The 16,747-nt window shown below is 37.2% G+C and overlaps 3 protein-coding genes across 4 annotated transcripts in view; 1 reads left to right on the forward strand and 2 right to left on the reverse strand.

Moving 5' to 3' along the window:
- Window positions 1-3,866: 3,866 nt before the first annotated feature.
- On the forward strand, window positions 3,867-4,843 carry LOC111799159 (AT-hook motif nuclear-localized protein 19-like). The gene is made up of 2 exons (XM_023682578.1): window positions 3,867-4,242; window positions 4,332-4,843. Exons 1-2 carry the CDS (start codon window positions 3,879-3,881, stop codon window positions 4,841-4,843), a joined length of 876 nt encoding a protein of 291 aa, XP_023538346.1. The 5' UTR covers window positions 3,867-3,878.
- A 5,190-nt stretch (window positions 4,844-10,033) lies between these two features.
- LOC111798681 (probable prolyl 4-hydroxylase 3) overlaps window positions 10,034-16,747 on the reverse strand; it is a 10,433-nt gene continuing 3,719 nt past the window's right edge. The window contains exon 9 of the mRNA XM_023681983.1: window positions 10,034-10,213. The gene's annotated coding sequence lies outside the window, so the exon portion shown is untranslated. The remainder of the gene's footprint in view (window positions 10,214-16,747) is intronic.
- LOC111798680 (probable prolyl 4-hydroxylase 3) lies at window positions 10,075-14,094 on the reverse strand. 2 transcript variants are annotated; one of them, XM_023681981.1, is made up of 8 exons: window positions 13,590-14,094; window positions 13,376-13,523; window positions 13,211-13,338; window positions 13,018-13,115; window positions 11,676-11,805; window positions 11,406-11,593; window positions 11,233-11,307; window positions 10,075-10,280 (listed from the first exon to the last, which is right to left on the reverse strand). In XM_023681981.1, exons 1-7 carry the CDS (start codon window positions 13,787-13,789, stop codon window positions 11,240-11,242), a joined length of 960 nt encoding a protein of 319 aa, XP_023537749.1. In that variant the 5' UTR covers window positions 13,790-14,094; the 3' UTR covers window positions 10,075-10,280; window positions 11,233-11,239. The 2 variants fall into 2 exon arrangements, with proteins under 2 accessions (XP_023537749.1, XP_023537750.1); XM_023681982.1 differs by having other exon boundaries at window positions 13,211-13,308; window positions 13,442-13,523; window positions 13,590-14,071.

Consider the following 16,747-nt stretch of genomic DNA (forward strand, 5'->3'; position numbering starts at 1 on the left):
GAAAGATGTTGCGTCCTCTCAATGTTTTAAAACATGTCTGTTACGAAGAGGTGTCGCGTCCTCTCAATGTTTTAAAACATGTCTGTTACGGAGAGGTGTAGCGTCATCTCAATATTTTAAAACATGTCTGTTACGGAGAGGTTTCTACACTCTTTGTTCCCCTCTCCAATCAATGTGGGATCTCGCCCACTCGTTCCCTGTCTGCAGTTGTTGAGGGAGATCCAATGCAGAGGGGATCCGTAAAAGTATCCACCTTCATAATATATTTTGCATGGTTTAACTTCTAGGGTAAGGATCGGTAACAGTAGATGTAGTCCAAGGAGATAAAGTTCATAATATTTCGAGCTCTTAAATTATCATAGACTAAAATATACGTACAAATTCATCTAAAAATGCTCGTTATAACAAAATTATCTCAACAACCGATGTCTCCCCTTCTTCTTCATCCATAAACGAGTCAGTGTCTCATTGTCTTAACAAAATTTCATCTGGAAAGATGATTATCAGTTCAACGGTGTAAGATGCTCTTCCTAGCAGATATGACAGAACTTTTTCCTCGTGCAATAATAGTAACTTTCTCCTACTACCAACTTCAATATGTCGAGATATCCAAACACTCAGAACCCGTTTGAACACAATTTAATTAAAAGTCTTGTTCGAGAATCTTTGCTTCATTTACAAGACTGAAACTCAAAGGAATTGAATTACGATCAAGATCATTATTACTCCTTACCCTAGGATTAATTATGCATGCCCGTTCTTCAATCTCACGAAATCTCGAAATTGTAATAGCAACTCCTTGTTATAGTAAAATATAAGGGTATTTTAGTCTTTTATTAAAATGTTCGTTTCTCTTGTTTGGTCATATAAGCAATAATTATATTCCAAATGAATTAAAGATGAATTATTCGTTTTTAACCTAAGTTTTATCCGTTAAAAATGTTCGAATATATACGATTTATGTGACATAATTTAATAGGTACCTACGTATATAAAAATTAAAGAAGATGATTATTAATAATATTAATGACTATGTTAAGCCTTTTATTAACATATATATTATAATGATAACAAAATAATTGAATTTGGGAAATATAATAATAATAATAATAATAATAAATAAATAATATTTTATGGATAGGGTTTGAAGGTTGTCCTTTTGTGTGGGAGTGGGGCCAGTAGACAAGGACGTGCATCCCACCATCATAAGCGCATGCCACCCCACTCACACAAACCCTAGAATTCTTAATCACCATCCCCACATCCCCCTCCTCGGAGCGGAAATGGGATAAGGAATATAATCTTTGTCTCTAACCCGATTTAGGTAACGAAGAAATGAATATAATATCCATCTTCGATCCCGTTTAGGTAACCGAGAGAAATTTCTCCTCACTCTCTCCATATTTGAATAAGGATTTCTCATCTACAACAGCCCGAGGATAAAGAGTATAATTTCCATTCTCGGGCCCCATTTAGGGAACAGAGAGATGAATATAATCTTCATCCCCGGACCCCTTTAGGTAACGAAAAGCTGAATATAATCTCCATTTCGACCCCATTTAAGTAACAGAGAGAAATTTATCTTCACTCCCTCCATATTTAAAGAAGGATTTCTCATCGGTAAAAAACCCAAGCTCATTGTTAATAGATATGTCCATTTTGGCTGTTACATATTGTCATTAACCTCGCAGTTTTAAAATGTGTCTATTAAGAGAAGTTTCCACATCCTTATAAGGAATGCCTCGTTCCCCTCCCAACTGATGGGGATCTCACAATCCACCCCTCGGAGTCTAGCATCCTCACTGGCACATTGTCGGGTCTGGCTCTGATACCATTTGTAACAACCTAAGCCCACCGCTAATCGATATTATCTGTTTTGATCCATTACGTATCGTTCCCATCAAGACAAGTCCTCACATATTAAATAGACATCTCTAATCTCACTTGGTATAGATTCATAACTCGCTCTGAGTCTTTAACTAAAACTAGGACAAATTGGCCCCTTTGGAGAGGAAGGTTAACCCAATTGTCCGTCCTATGTATGACTTGGGGATTGACTTGCTTGGACAACCAAAGTAGGACTGCAACTTATGATATCTCCTAGCTAGCTTGCCATCACGTCATAGATCGACCGAGCCTGAAGTGGATTCGAGGAGAAGGAAAGGACGGGAATAAGCAAGTGTTCCGGGAGACACCCTAAAAAAGAGTCCAATCTAAAAAGAAAAGAGAACTCTCAACTTTTGACTTTGCTTCATTCAAAAGACGAACAACCTGTTAGACGAACACAACTCTCCACAATGGTATGATATTGTCCACTTTGAGCATAAGCTCTCACGGCTTTGCTTTGGGCTTCCCCAAAAGGTTGATTATTCCCTAAATTAGTCGATGTGGGACTTTCATCCAACATCTCCCCTCGAACAAAGTACGTCTCCCCTTAATAGAGGCTCGACTCCTNTTTTGAGTATTTTGTTCGACATTTGAGGATTTACCAATCTATTAGCATGACTAAGTTTAGGGCATGACTCTGATACCATGTTAGACGAACACAACTCTCCACAATGGTATGATATTGTCCACTTTGAGCATAAGCTCTCACGATTTTGCTTGGGCTTCCCCAAAAGGTTGATTATTTCCTAAATTAGCTTATGTGGGACTTTCATCCAACATCTCCCCTCAAACAAAGTACATCTCCCCTTAATAGAGGCTCGATTCCTTTTTCTTTTGAGTATTTTGTTCGACATTTGAGGATTTACCAATCTATTAGCATGGCTAAGTTTAGGGCATGACTCTGATACCATGTTAGACGAACACAACTCTCCACAATGGTATGATATTGTCCACTTTGAGCATAAGCTCTCACGGCTTTGCTTTGGGCTATCCCAAAAGGTTGATTATTCCCTAAATTAGCTTATGTGGGACTTTCATCCAACATCTCCCCTCAAACAAAGTACATCTCCCCTTAATAGAGGCTCGATTCCTTTTTCTTTTGAGTCTTTTGTTCGACATTTGAGGATTTACCAATCTATTAGCATGACTAAGTTTAGGGCATGACTCTGATACCATGTTAGATGAACACGACTCTCCACAATGGTATGATATTGTCTACTTTGAGCATAAGCTCTCACGGCTTTGCTTTGGGCTACCCTAAAAGGGTGATTATTCCCTAAATTAGCTTACGTGGGACTTTCATCCAACATCTCCCCTCGAACAAAGTACGTCTCCCCTTAAGAGAGGCTCGATTCCTTTTTCTTTTGAGTCATTTGTTCGACATTTGAGAATTTACCAATCTATTAGCATGACTAACTTTAGAGCATGACTCTAATACCATGTTAGACGAACACGACTCTCCACAATTGTATGATATTGTCCACTTTGAGCATAAGCTCTCATGACTTTACTTTGGGCTCCCTCAAAACGTCTCGTACTAATAGAGATAGTATTCCTTGACTATAAACCCATGATCATTCTCGAGTTTCTCTTTCATTTACCTAAAATAAGATGAAACTCAAAATACAGAGACGCGAATAATATTTTTCACGCGAAGAACGAATAATTTTTTATTTAAAAAAAAAAAAACACTTTCTCTCTCTTACTCTCTCTCTCTCTCCTCACATACTTTCTTGTCCATCTTAACTCTCTAGGCATCTCTTTTCCTTGTCTCCTCCTTCCTCTTATCATCACTTCATCCTCTCTAGTACTTTCCCCTTTGCCTTAATCTTCCTTTAATTCTCCTAATCCCAATTAATTTAATCCTTTTTCCTCTAATTATCATATTAATTTCTTCATCTTTTCCCCCTTTTTTAATTTCTTCACAATAAAAACCCTCAAATTCTTCAAGATCTGAACCAAAGATTTGATTTTTAAAGCACCCTTTGAAGATGGCTAACCGGTGGTGGACCTCCGGCCAGATGGGTCTTCCCGGAGTTGATCATACATCCACAACCTCCTCTGCCTTGAGAAAACCAGATCTCGGAATCTCCATGAACAACAACGGCGGTGGCGGTGGTGGCGATGACGATGACGATAGAGACAACGGTGGCAGCGATGAGCCTAAGGAAGGAGCTGTCGACGTTCCCTCTCGCCGCCCTCGTGGCCGTCCGCCCGGGTCCAAGAATAAGCCTAAGCCACCTATCTTTGTTACTAGAGATAGCCCTAATGCCCTAAAAAGCCATGTCATGGAGATTTCTAATGGCGGTGATATTGTTGAGTGTGTCGCTCAATTCTCCCGTCGACGTCAGAAAGGTGAAATTTAAATTGATCGTGAATTTATAAATACGAGATTTTTGGAAATTATGCTTAAGGTGGACAATATCGTGTTATTGTGGATTTAGGTGTGTCTGTGCTTAGTGGTAGTGGGACGGTAACGAACGTGACCCTTCGACAACCGTCGGCCCCCGGTGCAGTCTTGACACTCCATGGTCGATTCGAGATCCTTTCGTTGACCGGAACTTTCCTCCCTGGACCAGCTCCGCCCGGCTCGGCGGGCCTAACGATCTACTTAGCTGGTGGTCAAGGGCAGGTGGTGGGTGGTAGTGTTGTCGGGCCACTCACCGCTGCCGGGCCGGTGATGGTGATAGCTGCGACGTTTTCCAACGCGACATACGAGCGATTACCGTTGGAAGAGGAGGAAGACGGTGGAGGAGGAGGAGGACAAGGGCTGGCATCAACCGGAGGTGGTGGTGGAGGGGATAGTTCACCACAAGGCATTGGTGGCGGAGTGGGAGATCCATCAGCTATGCCGCCGTTGTACAATTTACCGCCGAACTTGCTGCCGAATGGTGGTGGTGGGCAGATGAATCAGGAGGCTTATTCTTGGGCTCACGGCGGCCGGCCGCCGTTCTAAGGCGGTGGATAAAGGTTAGGAAGTGTTTAAGATTTATGCAAATATATAAAGTGTGTGAAAAATACTTGAATTGTTCTATGCAAATATAAGGAGTTATCTTTATATTCAATTTCTTCAAGAAAATTCATCATCTTTAAACTATATAATATACATTAAATTGATAACATAAAATAAAAACTCTGGCCCATTAGTTAAAAATACATATATATTTCGAAACTCGAGCTTAATTATAAACATTTTCTTTATTATATGAAAACGGAGATCAGAACACCGACATAGTTCAAGCGATCAGTATTAGCATCTTTTCCTCATTCCATTTGAGGAGCGAAAACTCGAGAAAATCAGAAATTAGGGTATTGAGAATAGCTCAAACGATCAGATATGTCTCTCCGATTCTCTGTTACGAACGATAGGTCAAGTAAGTAAGAGCAAAAATCAAAGTCAACTGTTATTGAATTCACGAGAAATTAGGGTTTGAGCTTAGGGCTCGAGAAATTAGGGTTTTAGCTTAGGGCTAGCAGCCATATATATATATATATTTTTTTTTTTTTTGGGGTTTTCTTATTTTGTTTTTATTTTTAAATATTGATTAAAAATATAATAAATCTAAATAAAAAAATATTTTACAATAAAACATAATTTTTTTTATTTCTATAAAATAAAGAATTATTTAAAAATAACTATCAATCATAAGCAACCTCTAATTAAATAATAACTCTTTAGATTTTATTAAACTTTCTTTATTTTTAATTAAATGTTTTAATAATTTAAAATTATATATTATATAAATTAAACTAAGAAAAAGTAGAAAATGGGTGAAACTCCCAAGGCTATGTTTTGTACTTTTATATATAATTTAAACAAAATCTTTATATATTAATATATTAATAAAAATAAAAAAAATAAAGACAATTATAATTTTTGTCGTTTACCAATTAATGCAACCAATAATTCCACCATTAATTATCTTAACATGTGATAAATAAGTAAAATTTTAATTTCATTATATGAATTAAAAATTATTTGACAAAATAAAAAAAATACAATTTTTTTAAGGTCAAAAAGAAAAAAAGATATGTGGGTCATGAGTTAATAAACAAATAATAATAATAATTGAAGAGAAAAATAAAAATAAAAAAATTAATATTTATATTTTTGTTTGGTGTAAGACTTTAAGAAAAGTAAGGCCACGTATATAATATAATTTAATTTAGTGGGAGAGAGGTCTGGGGAAGGTAGTAATTAATTAATTAATTAATTAAATTATTTAATTTATTTATTTTATAGAAGTGCAATTTTTAAAATAGAAAAAGGATGTTTATTTCAAAAATAATATTTTATTATTATTATTAAAATTAATAAATGTGAAATCTTACCTAATAGTTTTTTAAAAATTAATTTTTGTATATTTTATTTCACTCTGATTTTAATAATAATTTTGAAATTATATTGACCAGAAATATTCTCGTCTATAATAATTTTATTTTAAATTTTTTTAAAATTAAGATTGCTTTTAAAATTTATAATCATAATTTTTAAAATTTTTAGGAATAAATAATTTATTAACCTTTTTATTTTTGTTGTTGAATCTACTTTCAAAATTATTATTTTTAAATTAAACCCAAATTTCCAAAATTAAAAAAAAAATAGTTTTCAATTTTTTGAAAAACAATATATATATATANATATATATATATATATATATATATATATATATATATATATATATATATATATATATAAACTTTAATTTTGAAGTTAATGATGTCCGAACAAATCGTGGTTTCTAAAACGTATAAAGGCATATTGTGATGTCCCACATTGGTTGGAGAGGAGAACAAACCACAGTTTATAAGGGTATGGAAACCTTCCCCTAGTAGACGCGTTTTAAAGTAACGTCTTGAGGGAAATCTCGAAAGGGAAAGCCCAAAGAGGACAATATCTGCTAATGGTGGATCTAGGCTGTTACAAATGATATCAGAGCCAGACACTGGCACATCACAAATGATATCAGAGCCAGACACTGGCACATCACAAATGATATCAGAGCCAGACACTGGCACATCACAAATGATATCAGAGCTAGACACTGGACGATGTGCCAGCCTTCTCGCTGTTTCTCAAAGGAGGGTAGACACAAGGCGGTGTGCCAGTAAGGACGTTGGACAAAAAATGGGGTGGATTTGGGGGCAGTCTCACATCGATTAGACGCACGTTTTAAGCCTTGAGGGGAATTCCGAAAGGGAAAGCCCAAAGAGATAATATCTGCTAGAAGTGGATCTGGGCTGTTACACATATATTATTGAACAAGACCCTAAAACGAATAATTCGACCACTATAGTTTCTTAGCGAAGCTAAATTTAATGAAACGAATATAAAAACATTAGGTTATATTAATTTAATTAAACGAGTTAATACAAATGTAACATTATGTAAAAAAGAATCTTAGGGTTCTTGAGGCAACAAGAGAGGACCCTCTTCACATGGAATCACATGTCATTGCCTAAGAAAAAAAAAAAAAAAACCCTAAAAAAATATTTTTTAATTACTTGCAATACCCTAAGGACCCCACCAAAAATTAAATCAATTTAATTAAAATAATCTTGGAATTAAATAATAATATTAATTAAATTAATAATTTAAAAAAAAGGATCCATTAAGGAAATATGGACCACTTGATAAAGTCAAGTTTGATTAAATTTTGTATTGTTAATGGGGAATCACTTTTGTTAGTTATTAATTAATTAATATTCTTTATAGATTTTTCATAATTATTTTATTTAATTTACGAACAAATGTTAAATAAAGTTACTACTTATACCAATAAAGTGCACTTACTTTTTTGATAACTCAACTCGGTCGTTAAATATATTTTATTTGAAGCAATTCTGTGAGTAAAGACACAGCATGCTGAAATGATACGTTAATTTGTGGGAATAATTTTTATTCTTAATAAACAGATAGTAAGTAACGTGACCATGGGTATAGGAGAATGTCGGGACTATCAGGTGTCTAATCAAGATTTCGAATCATGGGTATGGATCGGATCCAACGTTGAAATTGATTTTAAATAAAATAAATTGAAAATAATTATAAGTAGAAAATAATAAATTTATTATTAAAAAAAACTTTAATTAAATGATTATTATAATTTAAGAATAGTTTATGCATTTTAAATTTTTAGTAAAAGAATATAATATTATTAATTGACATTTTTTTTAATAATTATAATAATAAGAAAAAGACACGTTGGTTAAAATAAAATATTACTGAAAAGTATAATTAAACAATAAAATAAAACTATAGCTAAAATAATAACCTAGTAATTTTTTTAATGTGCAATAATTTTACCAAATAAAGTAATATTAAATAATTAAAAGTTATTATTAAAAAATGTATTTTATATTTGTAGTAATTAAAAATTATTTAAAATTAGTCACTTTTTTTTTTTTTATTATTATATAGAAATTTTAAAAATTTATTTATAAGAATTATTATTACTATTTAATTAATTTCTATAAAAGGAGATGATCCCGCTACACCTTCTAGTACGGCTATCTTGTTACGACTTCACTCTAGTCACTAGCCTTGCCTTCGGCAACCCCCTCCTTGCAGTTAAGGTAACGGCTCCCATAGTATGACGGGCGGTGTGTACAAGGCTCGGGAACGAATTCACCGACGATTATTACGATTCCGGCTTCATGCAGGCAATCAATCCGAACTGAGGACGGGTTTTTGGAGTTAGCTCACCCTTGCGAGATCACGACCTTTTGTTCTGGTCATTGTAGCACGTGTGTTGCCCAGGGCATAAAGGGTATGATGACTTGACGTCATCCTCACCTTCCTCCAGCTTATCACCGACAGTCTGCTCAGGGTTCCAACTAAACACGAGGGTTGCGCTCGTTGTGGGACTTAACCCAACACCTTATGACACGAGCTGATGACAGCCATGCACCACCTGTGTCCGCGTTCCCGAAGGCACCCCTCTTTTTCAAGAGGATTCGCAGCATATCAAGCCCTCGTAAAGTTCGAAAAAAAATGTTTTTAACCCGATTCAACTAAAGCATAGGACAAAGAATATGACGTGTAATTGGGGTTTTATGTGGCGAAAAGATTTAAAAATAAAATAAAATAAAATAAAATGAAGTTATTCCTTTCTTTGTCCATTAATTATTAATGTTTTATTATTGTCTAAAGAATTTCCTTTTAAGCATTAGGAAAGGAAAAGGTGAGGTCTTAACCTAAATCAACCCTAAACCATATATTATAATCCACATTACACCTTTATTCACTAACCTTTCCACTCAACAATTCACTACTCTAATCCTTTAATATTATAACTATTTTTAGGTTTATATTATTTAATCGGGATCGGGTAAAGGACAACCAGTATAAGAGCCCAGCTTACTTCCACCACGGGTGGCGAGCGTTTGAAGGTGTAACAACCCCAAACTCCATCACTAGTAGATATTATCTGCCTGTCTCACANGCAAAGGACAACCAGTATAAGAGCCCAGCTTACTTCCACGACGGGTGGCGAGCGTTTGAAGGTGTAACAACCCCCAACTCCATCGCTAGTAGATATTATCTGCCTGTCTCACAGTTTTAAGACGCATTTGTTAGAGAGAGGTTTCCACTCTAATGAGAAATGCTTCGTTTCCCTCGAATCTCACAATATATCCCCCTTGGAGGCCCATCGTCCTCACTGACACACCGCTCATTGTTTGCTTTGACCTGTTACACATCGTTATTAGTTTCACAATNTTTGATGAGAAATGTTTCGTTTCCCTTGAATCTCACAATATATCCCCCTTGGAGGCCCATCGTCCTCGCTGACACACCGCTCAATGTTTGCTTTGACCTGTTACACATCGTTATTAGTTTCACAATTTTATTTTAATACACGTCTATTAAGGAGAGGTTTCTACACCCTTATAAAAAATGCTTTGTTCCCCTCTCCAACCGATGTGAGATCTCGCATACGGATACGTAACTGAAGCAAGTAAAAAATCATCTTTTTAATCTATCGCAAATCAGGATACACTGAACACTATGATGAGAATCATCTTACACAATATAGTCCAAACCCAACGAAGAACCACTTGAAAGTTTGAAACCTATTAGAAACGCTCAAACTATAAACGATCAATAGTTTACGAAACGTTTTTGGCTCGAAAGTTCAAACAAATGTATTGGAAACGTTGTGCTCAAATTGGCAACCGACCATATCGAAACAAAATCAAGCAAGGCTTGGAACAAGTACACTAAAAACTGTTTTGAGTATAAGTAACTATACAACCAAATATGTAATTCCTCAAAAAAGAAAAAATGTAATTTTTAAGAAAGGTGAATAATGAACTAAGAACAAAAAATATTGAAACATAAGAATCAAGTCTTCTTCTCTTCTCCCCTAACAAATGTATACCTTCATTCCACCCTGCAATTTGGAAATGGTATCACTTAAAATCATGTCATATATCGCTAATAAAACACTAGATTCGTAGCTATTTTGAGCTATTATTTCAAACCGTCTTTGAAAATTATGAAGCCCAAGTAAAGAAAGAGCACATGAACGACGAGACGAGATCATATTCGTATGAAGGTGATTGAGACAGACTGAAAAAGAATTGAAATTACTTCCTGTCTATGTCAATGACTCAATCATAAAAACTTCAAAACTAAACGTGCTTAGTTTAGAACAATTTTACGTTGGATGATGACCTCTTTAACAAGCATATGAGTGAAAATAAAATATGTTGAAAGGACCCGTGTAGGTTTATGAGGATAGTCTTCACTCTTAGAAACGATAATAAGTGTGATGTCCCTATTGGTTGGGGAGGAGAACAAACCACCATTTATAAGGGTGTGGAAACCTTCCCCTAGCAGACACGTTTTAAAGCCTTGAGGGGAAGCCCGAAAGGAAAAGCCCAAAGAGGACAATATCTGCTAGAGGTGGATCTGGGCCGTTACAATAAGTAGGTAAAGTGATCATGTCACAAAGGACGCAGGAAAATATCAAGGCCATTAGCTGAAAAAGAATTGAAGTTACATCCTATGTCAATGACTCAATCGTAAAAACTTCAAAATTAAGCATGCTTAGTTTAGAACAATTCTACGTTGGATGATGACCTCTTAGGATTTTTCTGAAGAAGCATACGAGTGAAAACAAAATACGTTGAAAGAACCCATGTGGGTTTATGAGGATAGTCTTTCACTCTTTCACTCTTAGAAACGATAACAAGTAGGTAAAGTGATCATGTCATAGGGGACGCAGGAAAATATCGAAACCAGCAGGTGCCAAATCTTAATCTGAGTCCTAAGTATATGTGTGTGCGCGTGCACGTGTGAATAATCTATACACAATTATTAAGAAGATATACAGCAGTTACCTTTGAATTAGTATTCATTAACACGCATCCACTTTGTACATGACCATTTGTTCCCTCTTATGACAGGGCAAGCACCTACATATCACAAGAATGTCAAATTAATTCTACTTCACCATCCTTGAGCAAAGGCATATATATTGTTCATTAGAATTGGTGCAGGAGATATCACTAACCATGCAAACTTGTAGGATCTACGGTATTATCAGGCCTCATGCTCCAGAACAATAATGCATCACCCATCTTTGGTTTTACAGAGAGTCCACCTTTACCACATTCAGACAGTTCATTCCACCCAGGCAACGAGCTGAAGTTGCCTTCGGCTGCTGGGAACACCGTCTCGCCCCCTTCTTCGACGTCTGACCTGCATTCGTATCGGTTATAGTTTTAGAGAGAGAAGTAGAGAAGGGAAGATGAGTTTGAGAGATGTCTAAGTTGAATCTTACAGATACATGAGAAGGGTGGCCATTCTTTGGCCTCCTTGTTTGATGTTGAACTCATCTGCAAAGTAATCATGGTGAGCATCATACTTCTGCCCGACTTCATAGTGCAGAATTTGAAGTGCTTCTCCATGCTCTGTTTGGAATAGTGAATATCAACATTAATACCAAAATGTATTGAGACCAAGAATGTCAGTGATGTCTACAAAGTATCAACAAGCAAATGAATAGTGTTCACCAAAGCCCTGATTGGTTTGGGCCTCAAAACTAGAATGGAAAACAAACCCACATTCTCTATGCTCGGTTGAATTCGTGAATATCGATAGTAATACCAAAATGAACTAAGACAAAGAATGTTACTAACATCAACCAAGCATCAACAAGCAAATGTGTGAATCACACATCGATTGGAGAGGGGAACAAAACATTCTTTATAAGGGTGTGGAAACCTCCCCATAGCAGACGCATTTTAAAAATCTTGAGGAAAAGTCTGAAAGAAAAACTTAGAAGGGACAATATCTACTAGCGGTGAGCTTGTAATGTTATAAATGGTATTAGAGACAGACACCGGGTGGTGTGCCAGCGAGGACGATGGACCGAGCGGTGTGCCAGCAAGGATGCTGACCTCAAAGGGGTGGACACCGGGCGGTTGCCAGCGAGGACACTGACCTGGAAGGGGGTGGACACCGGACGGTGTGCCAGCAAGGACGCTAGACCTGGAAGGGGGTGGACACCAGACGGCGTGCCAGCGAGGACGCTGGACCTCGAAGGGGGTGGACACCGGATGGTGTGCCAGTGAGGATGCTAAGCCTCGAAGGAAAGTGGACACCAGACAGTGTGCCAGCTAGGACGCTAAGCCTTGAAGGAAGGTGGACACTAGGCGGTATGCCAGCGAGGATGTTGGGCCCTGAAGGGGAGTATATTGAGAAATCCCACATCGATCGGAGAAGAGAACGAAATATTCTTTAGAAGGGTATAGAAACATTTCACCAGCAGACTCATTTTAAGAACTTTGATGGGAAGCCGGAAAGAAAAAGCCTAAAGAGAACAATGTCTACTGACGAAGAGTTTAGGGCAGTTACAAAATAGATGACTTGTTCACCAAACCCCTGCCTCGTTTGGCTAGTCTAACCATGTTTTTGAACTATCATTGAACAGGTTGATGTTATTGAATACAGTGAAATAACTACACTACTGTACAACGTATAGAACAAATCTTGTTGAAGTGTCCCACCTGACAAGACTAACACATAGAAACAAAATTTCCAAAACAATGATTCAAACATGTTTTGAAGCTCTTATAGATAAGAATCATCACAAGAAGCATGAGAAATTTGGATATCATTACCTACAGGAATGAATGTAAAATCTGCTATTCTTTTCTCTATGTTGCTGACAATTTTGTTCTGCCCTCTTCTCAGAAACATCCCTGAACTGGTGCGCACCCTGTGGACATGACATTGTAAGCCCCACCAACGTTAGCTCATTGTCAGGATTGACAAACTCTATTGATGACAAACATGAAAATGACAAACACAGACCTGCTATCTATACTCTTCCCAGTTTTATTATCCACCACAGTTGATTTAGCCATGTGAGGTTTTGCAAGACTAATCAAATACAAGCATTCTTCCTTGGACTGTCCAAAATCATTCATATCAGCAAGCATTTCAACCNTATCCAAAATTATTCATATCAGCAAGCATTTCAACCAAAAACATGACAAAACCCAAACAAAAAGCCAAAAGAAATCCAAAATTCTGAGAACTTACCAAGAAATTGTGATAAACAAAAGCCCTAGGCTCCCATGAAATGAACTCAACCCACTGATCCCCTCTCTTCCCCAACCCATCACTGCAACAAAAAAAGAGGGTTGGGCTCGAAAATCAAAAATCAAAATCAAAATCATTGCCAAAGTACCTATGAACGGCTCTATGCTGGACGGAAGCGAGACGGTGGAGTAGCTCGCTATGAGAACTTTCAGGAGGAGAGAAGAATCGGAAAGCGATGAGCATGGAAACCCCAAGTGCCAAAAGGAAGACCATGATTATCTTGGAAAGCTTGAATGTGGACCATTTCCGGGCCTGAAACTTGATGTATTTCCCTTTCGACACCGCCATTAAAGAACGAAGAAGCTTCAGAAGAATCAAACCCCGATTCCGATAAGCTGCTACATCTGAAATTGAAGCAAAGATCAATATATAGAACTGGGGTTGGGGGAGACTTGGCCATAGAGGAAACTGGGGGGAAATTTTTGGTGGGTATTCCGGATTTGTGTGCGCCCACAGGGAGATGGAAGACTGAGGAACTGGATTTATGGGTTTCGGACTTTTCTGGATTTTGGGAGATGTAGGCGTAACTGTTCCGAATGACTTATCTTAACATGAACATATGATATATTTAATCGTTTATCGAATATAGATTTCAAATGTTCTTGATGTTCGAATTCTCAAGAACTTAAAAAATATGATAGAATAATTAAATATGGTGGACTGCACAAGGTTTTCCCTTAGTCTATAATTTTGATTAGTATTTTATATTTATTGTATTACACCTCCCTCTTTTATGGATGATTTTTGAAATGTAACCAAGTTTAAATGAATTTTGTTGTTTATTATTTACTCATTCCCCTTTTAGGGGCCGAATATCCTCAACGACACATCGTCGAGTGTCTAACTATGATATCATTTGTAATACATATCGTCTATCGCCATTAGTCTCACGATTTTAAAACGGGTTTGCTAGGAAGAGGTTTTCAGACCCTTGTAAGGAATGCTCTGTTCCCTTCTCTAACCAACGTGGGATCTCACAATCCGCCTCCTTGGAGGCCCAATGTCTTCGTTGGCACACCGCCCGGTGTCTGGCTTTGATACCATTTGTAATAGCCCAAAAGCCACCACTAGTATATATTGTCCGTTTTGGCCTGTTACATATCGTCATCAGCCTCGCGATTTTAAAACGTGTTTACTAGGAAGAGGTTTTTACACTAAGGAATGATTTGTTCCCATCTCTAACCAATGTGGGATCTCACAATCCACCTCTTTGGGGCCCAACGTCCTCATTGGCACATCGCCCGGTGTCTGACTCTGATACCATTTGTAATGGCCCAAGGTCACCGCTAGTAGATATTGTTCACTTTGGTCGGCTTCACTGTTTTAAGACACGTCTATTAGAAAGAGTTTCCACACCCTTATAAGGAATGCTCTGTTCCCCGTCCAACCAATGTGGGACCTCACAATTCACCCCCTTAGGCGCTCAACGTCCTCACTGGCATACTGCCCGGTGTTTAGCTCTGATACCATTTGTAATAGTCTAAAGGTACAGCTAGCAAATATTGTCAACTTTGATCAGCTTCACTGTTTTAAAACACGTCTACTAAGAAGAGGTTTTCACACCTAGGAAATGTTTTGTTCCCCTCTCCAACCAATGTGAGATCTCACATCATGTTAGATTTTGAAATTTTGAAGCAAGTTATTTGGCATCAATGCAACACTAAACTCTATTGAAGTTGGTCGATTGGAACACTGAATACTGTTAAAGTTGATACGGTGAAGATATTTACTCACTATGTTATAATGTATGTAGATCAAACTGAGAATGAAGTATTTTAGCTCACTCGCTATGTTATAATGTATGTAGATCAAACTGAGAATAAAGTACTTTAGCTCACCCCACCAACCATCGAACTTTAAGCCGGTTGGCCATACTACAACCATAGAATTAGCTAACACAATGAAGCGAAAATTGTTGGCATTGTAGCTGTTGATATTTGTAGTCACGTCTTGTCTCGTATGTTAACTCTCATTCAAGAATCTAATCACAATCTCTGTTTTTGGGAGAATGATGGTCTGTTCTTCTTGCACAAAGAAGTTGCCAACCTCATAAAAACCCGAGTTCGGAAAAGGGAAGATTGAGCGTGCCAATGTACTCCGTAAAATCATAAGCAATGGTCGTGCCATCCAGACCTATTCTCCAGTCGACTCGAGGAGATATTAGGTTCACTCCCCGGGGTTNGGAAGATTGAGTGTGCCAATGTACTCCGTAAAATCATAAGCATTGGTCGTGCCATCCAGACCTATTCTCCAGTCGACTCGAGGAGATATTAGGTTCACTCCCCGGGGTTGAAGCAAGAAATGACTCTCCCCAATACCTTGGTGCTCATCATTTCCCTGACTTGATTACCTCCCAAGTCAATGTTCGAACCATAGCGTAGACCTGACATCGATGTCCCACCCGTGGGTGAGGACAACTTGCCAACAGATGTATCGCCTTTAATACCTCTACTAGCTTCCTTTGTCGGGTCGATTACAAAAGTACCAACAATAACCTAATATGGATGGGTTCGTACAAGAATAAACTAAGAAAAAGAATAATACATCTAAAACTCTTCATGCAGTAAAACATTNAATAAAACATTCCAACATTGATCGGTGGTAGGTCAAGGATACGTAGCCGAAGCAAGTAAACAATCCTCTTTTTCATCCATCGAAAATCTAGATAAACTGAGCATTCCACCGGNAGTAAAACATTCAGACATTGATCGGTGGTAGGTCAAGGATACGTAACCGAAGCAAGTAAACAATCCTCTTTTTCATCCATCGAAAATCTAGATAAACTGAGCATTCCACCGGTGGTGCGTCAAGGTTTTGAAGGATACGTAGTCGAAACAAGTCAAATCCTCTTTTTCATTCATCGAAAATCAAGATAAACTGAGAATTCCACCAGTGAGAGGTCAAGGGTTCAAAGGATACGTAGCCAAAGCAAGTCAAAAATCCTCTTTTTCAACTATCGAAAATCAAGATAAATTGAGTACTACAATACTTCGATATGTAGAATCGTCTTGCACGACATGATCCAAACCCATCTAAGAACCACTTAAAAGTTTGAAACCAAGCTCAAACTATTAGACTTAAAAAAGAAATTGATAGTTTATGAAACATTTTTGGCTCGAAAGGTTAAACAAGGAACTGTGCTATGTTCAAATTGACAACCGAGCAAATCGAAATAAAAACAAAACGACAAAAGGACCGGATTGATTTAACATATCTTAGAACAAGGTAAAAAAAGTAGCAAAAAAT

The sequence above is a fragment of the Cucurbita pepo genome, chromosome LG07, assembly GCF_002806865.2.
Source record: "Cucurbita pepo subsp. pepo cultivar mu-cu-16 chromosome LG07, ASM280686v2, whole genome shotgun sequence".
NCBI classification, from domain to species: Eukaryota; Viridiplantae; Streptophyta; class Magnoliopsida; order Cucurbitales; family Cucurbitaceae; genus Cucurbita; species Cucurbita pepo.

What these genes read in the sequence shown, in the direction of transcription:
- LOC111798680 (XM_023681981.1), bottom strand. Translation starts at nt 13,789, where the DNA reads ATGGCGGTGTCGAAAGGGAAATACATCAAGTTTCAGGCCCGGAAATGG. An exon ending in CAGCATAGAGCCGTTCATAG is followed by an intron (nt 13,524 to 13,589) that starts GTACTTTGGCAA and finishes TTTTTGTTGCAG; the next exon opens with TGATGGGTTGGGGAAGAGAG. An exon ending in GGGAAGAGTATAGATAGCAG is followed by an intron (nt 13,116 to 13,210) that starts GTCTGTGTTTGT and finishes TCATGTCCACAG; the next exon opens with GGTGCGCACCAGTTCAGGGA.
- LOC111799159 (XM_023682578.1), top strand. Translation starts at nt 3,879, where the DNA reads ATGGCTAACCGGTGGTGGACCTCCGGCCAGATGGGTCTTCCCGGAGTT. An exon ending in CTCCCGTCGACGTCAGAAAG is followed by an intron (nt 4,243 to 4,331) that starts GTGAAATTTAAA and finishes TTGTGGATTTAG; the next exon opens with GTGTGTCTGTGCTTAGTGGT.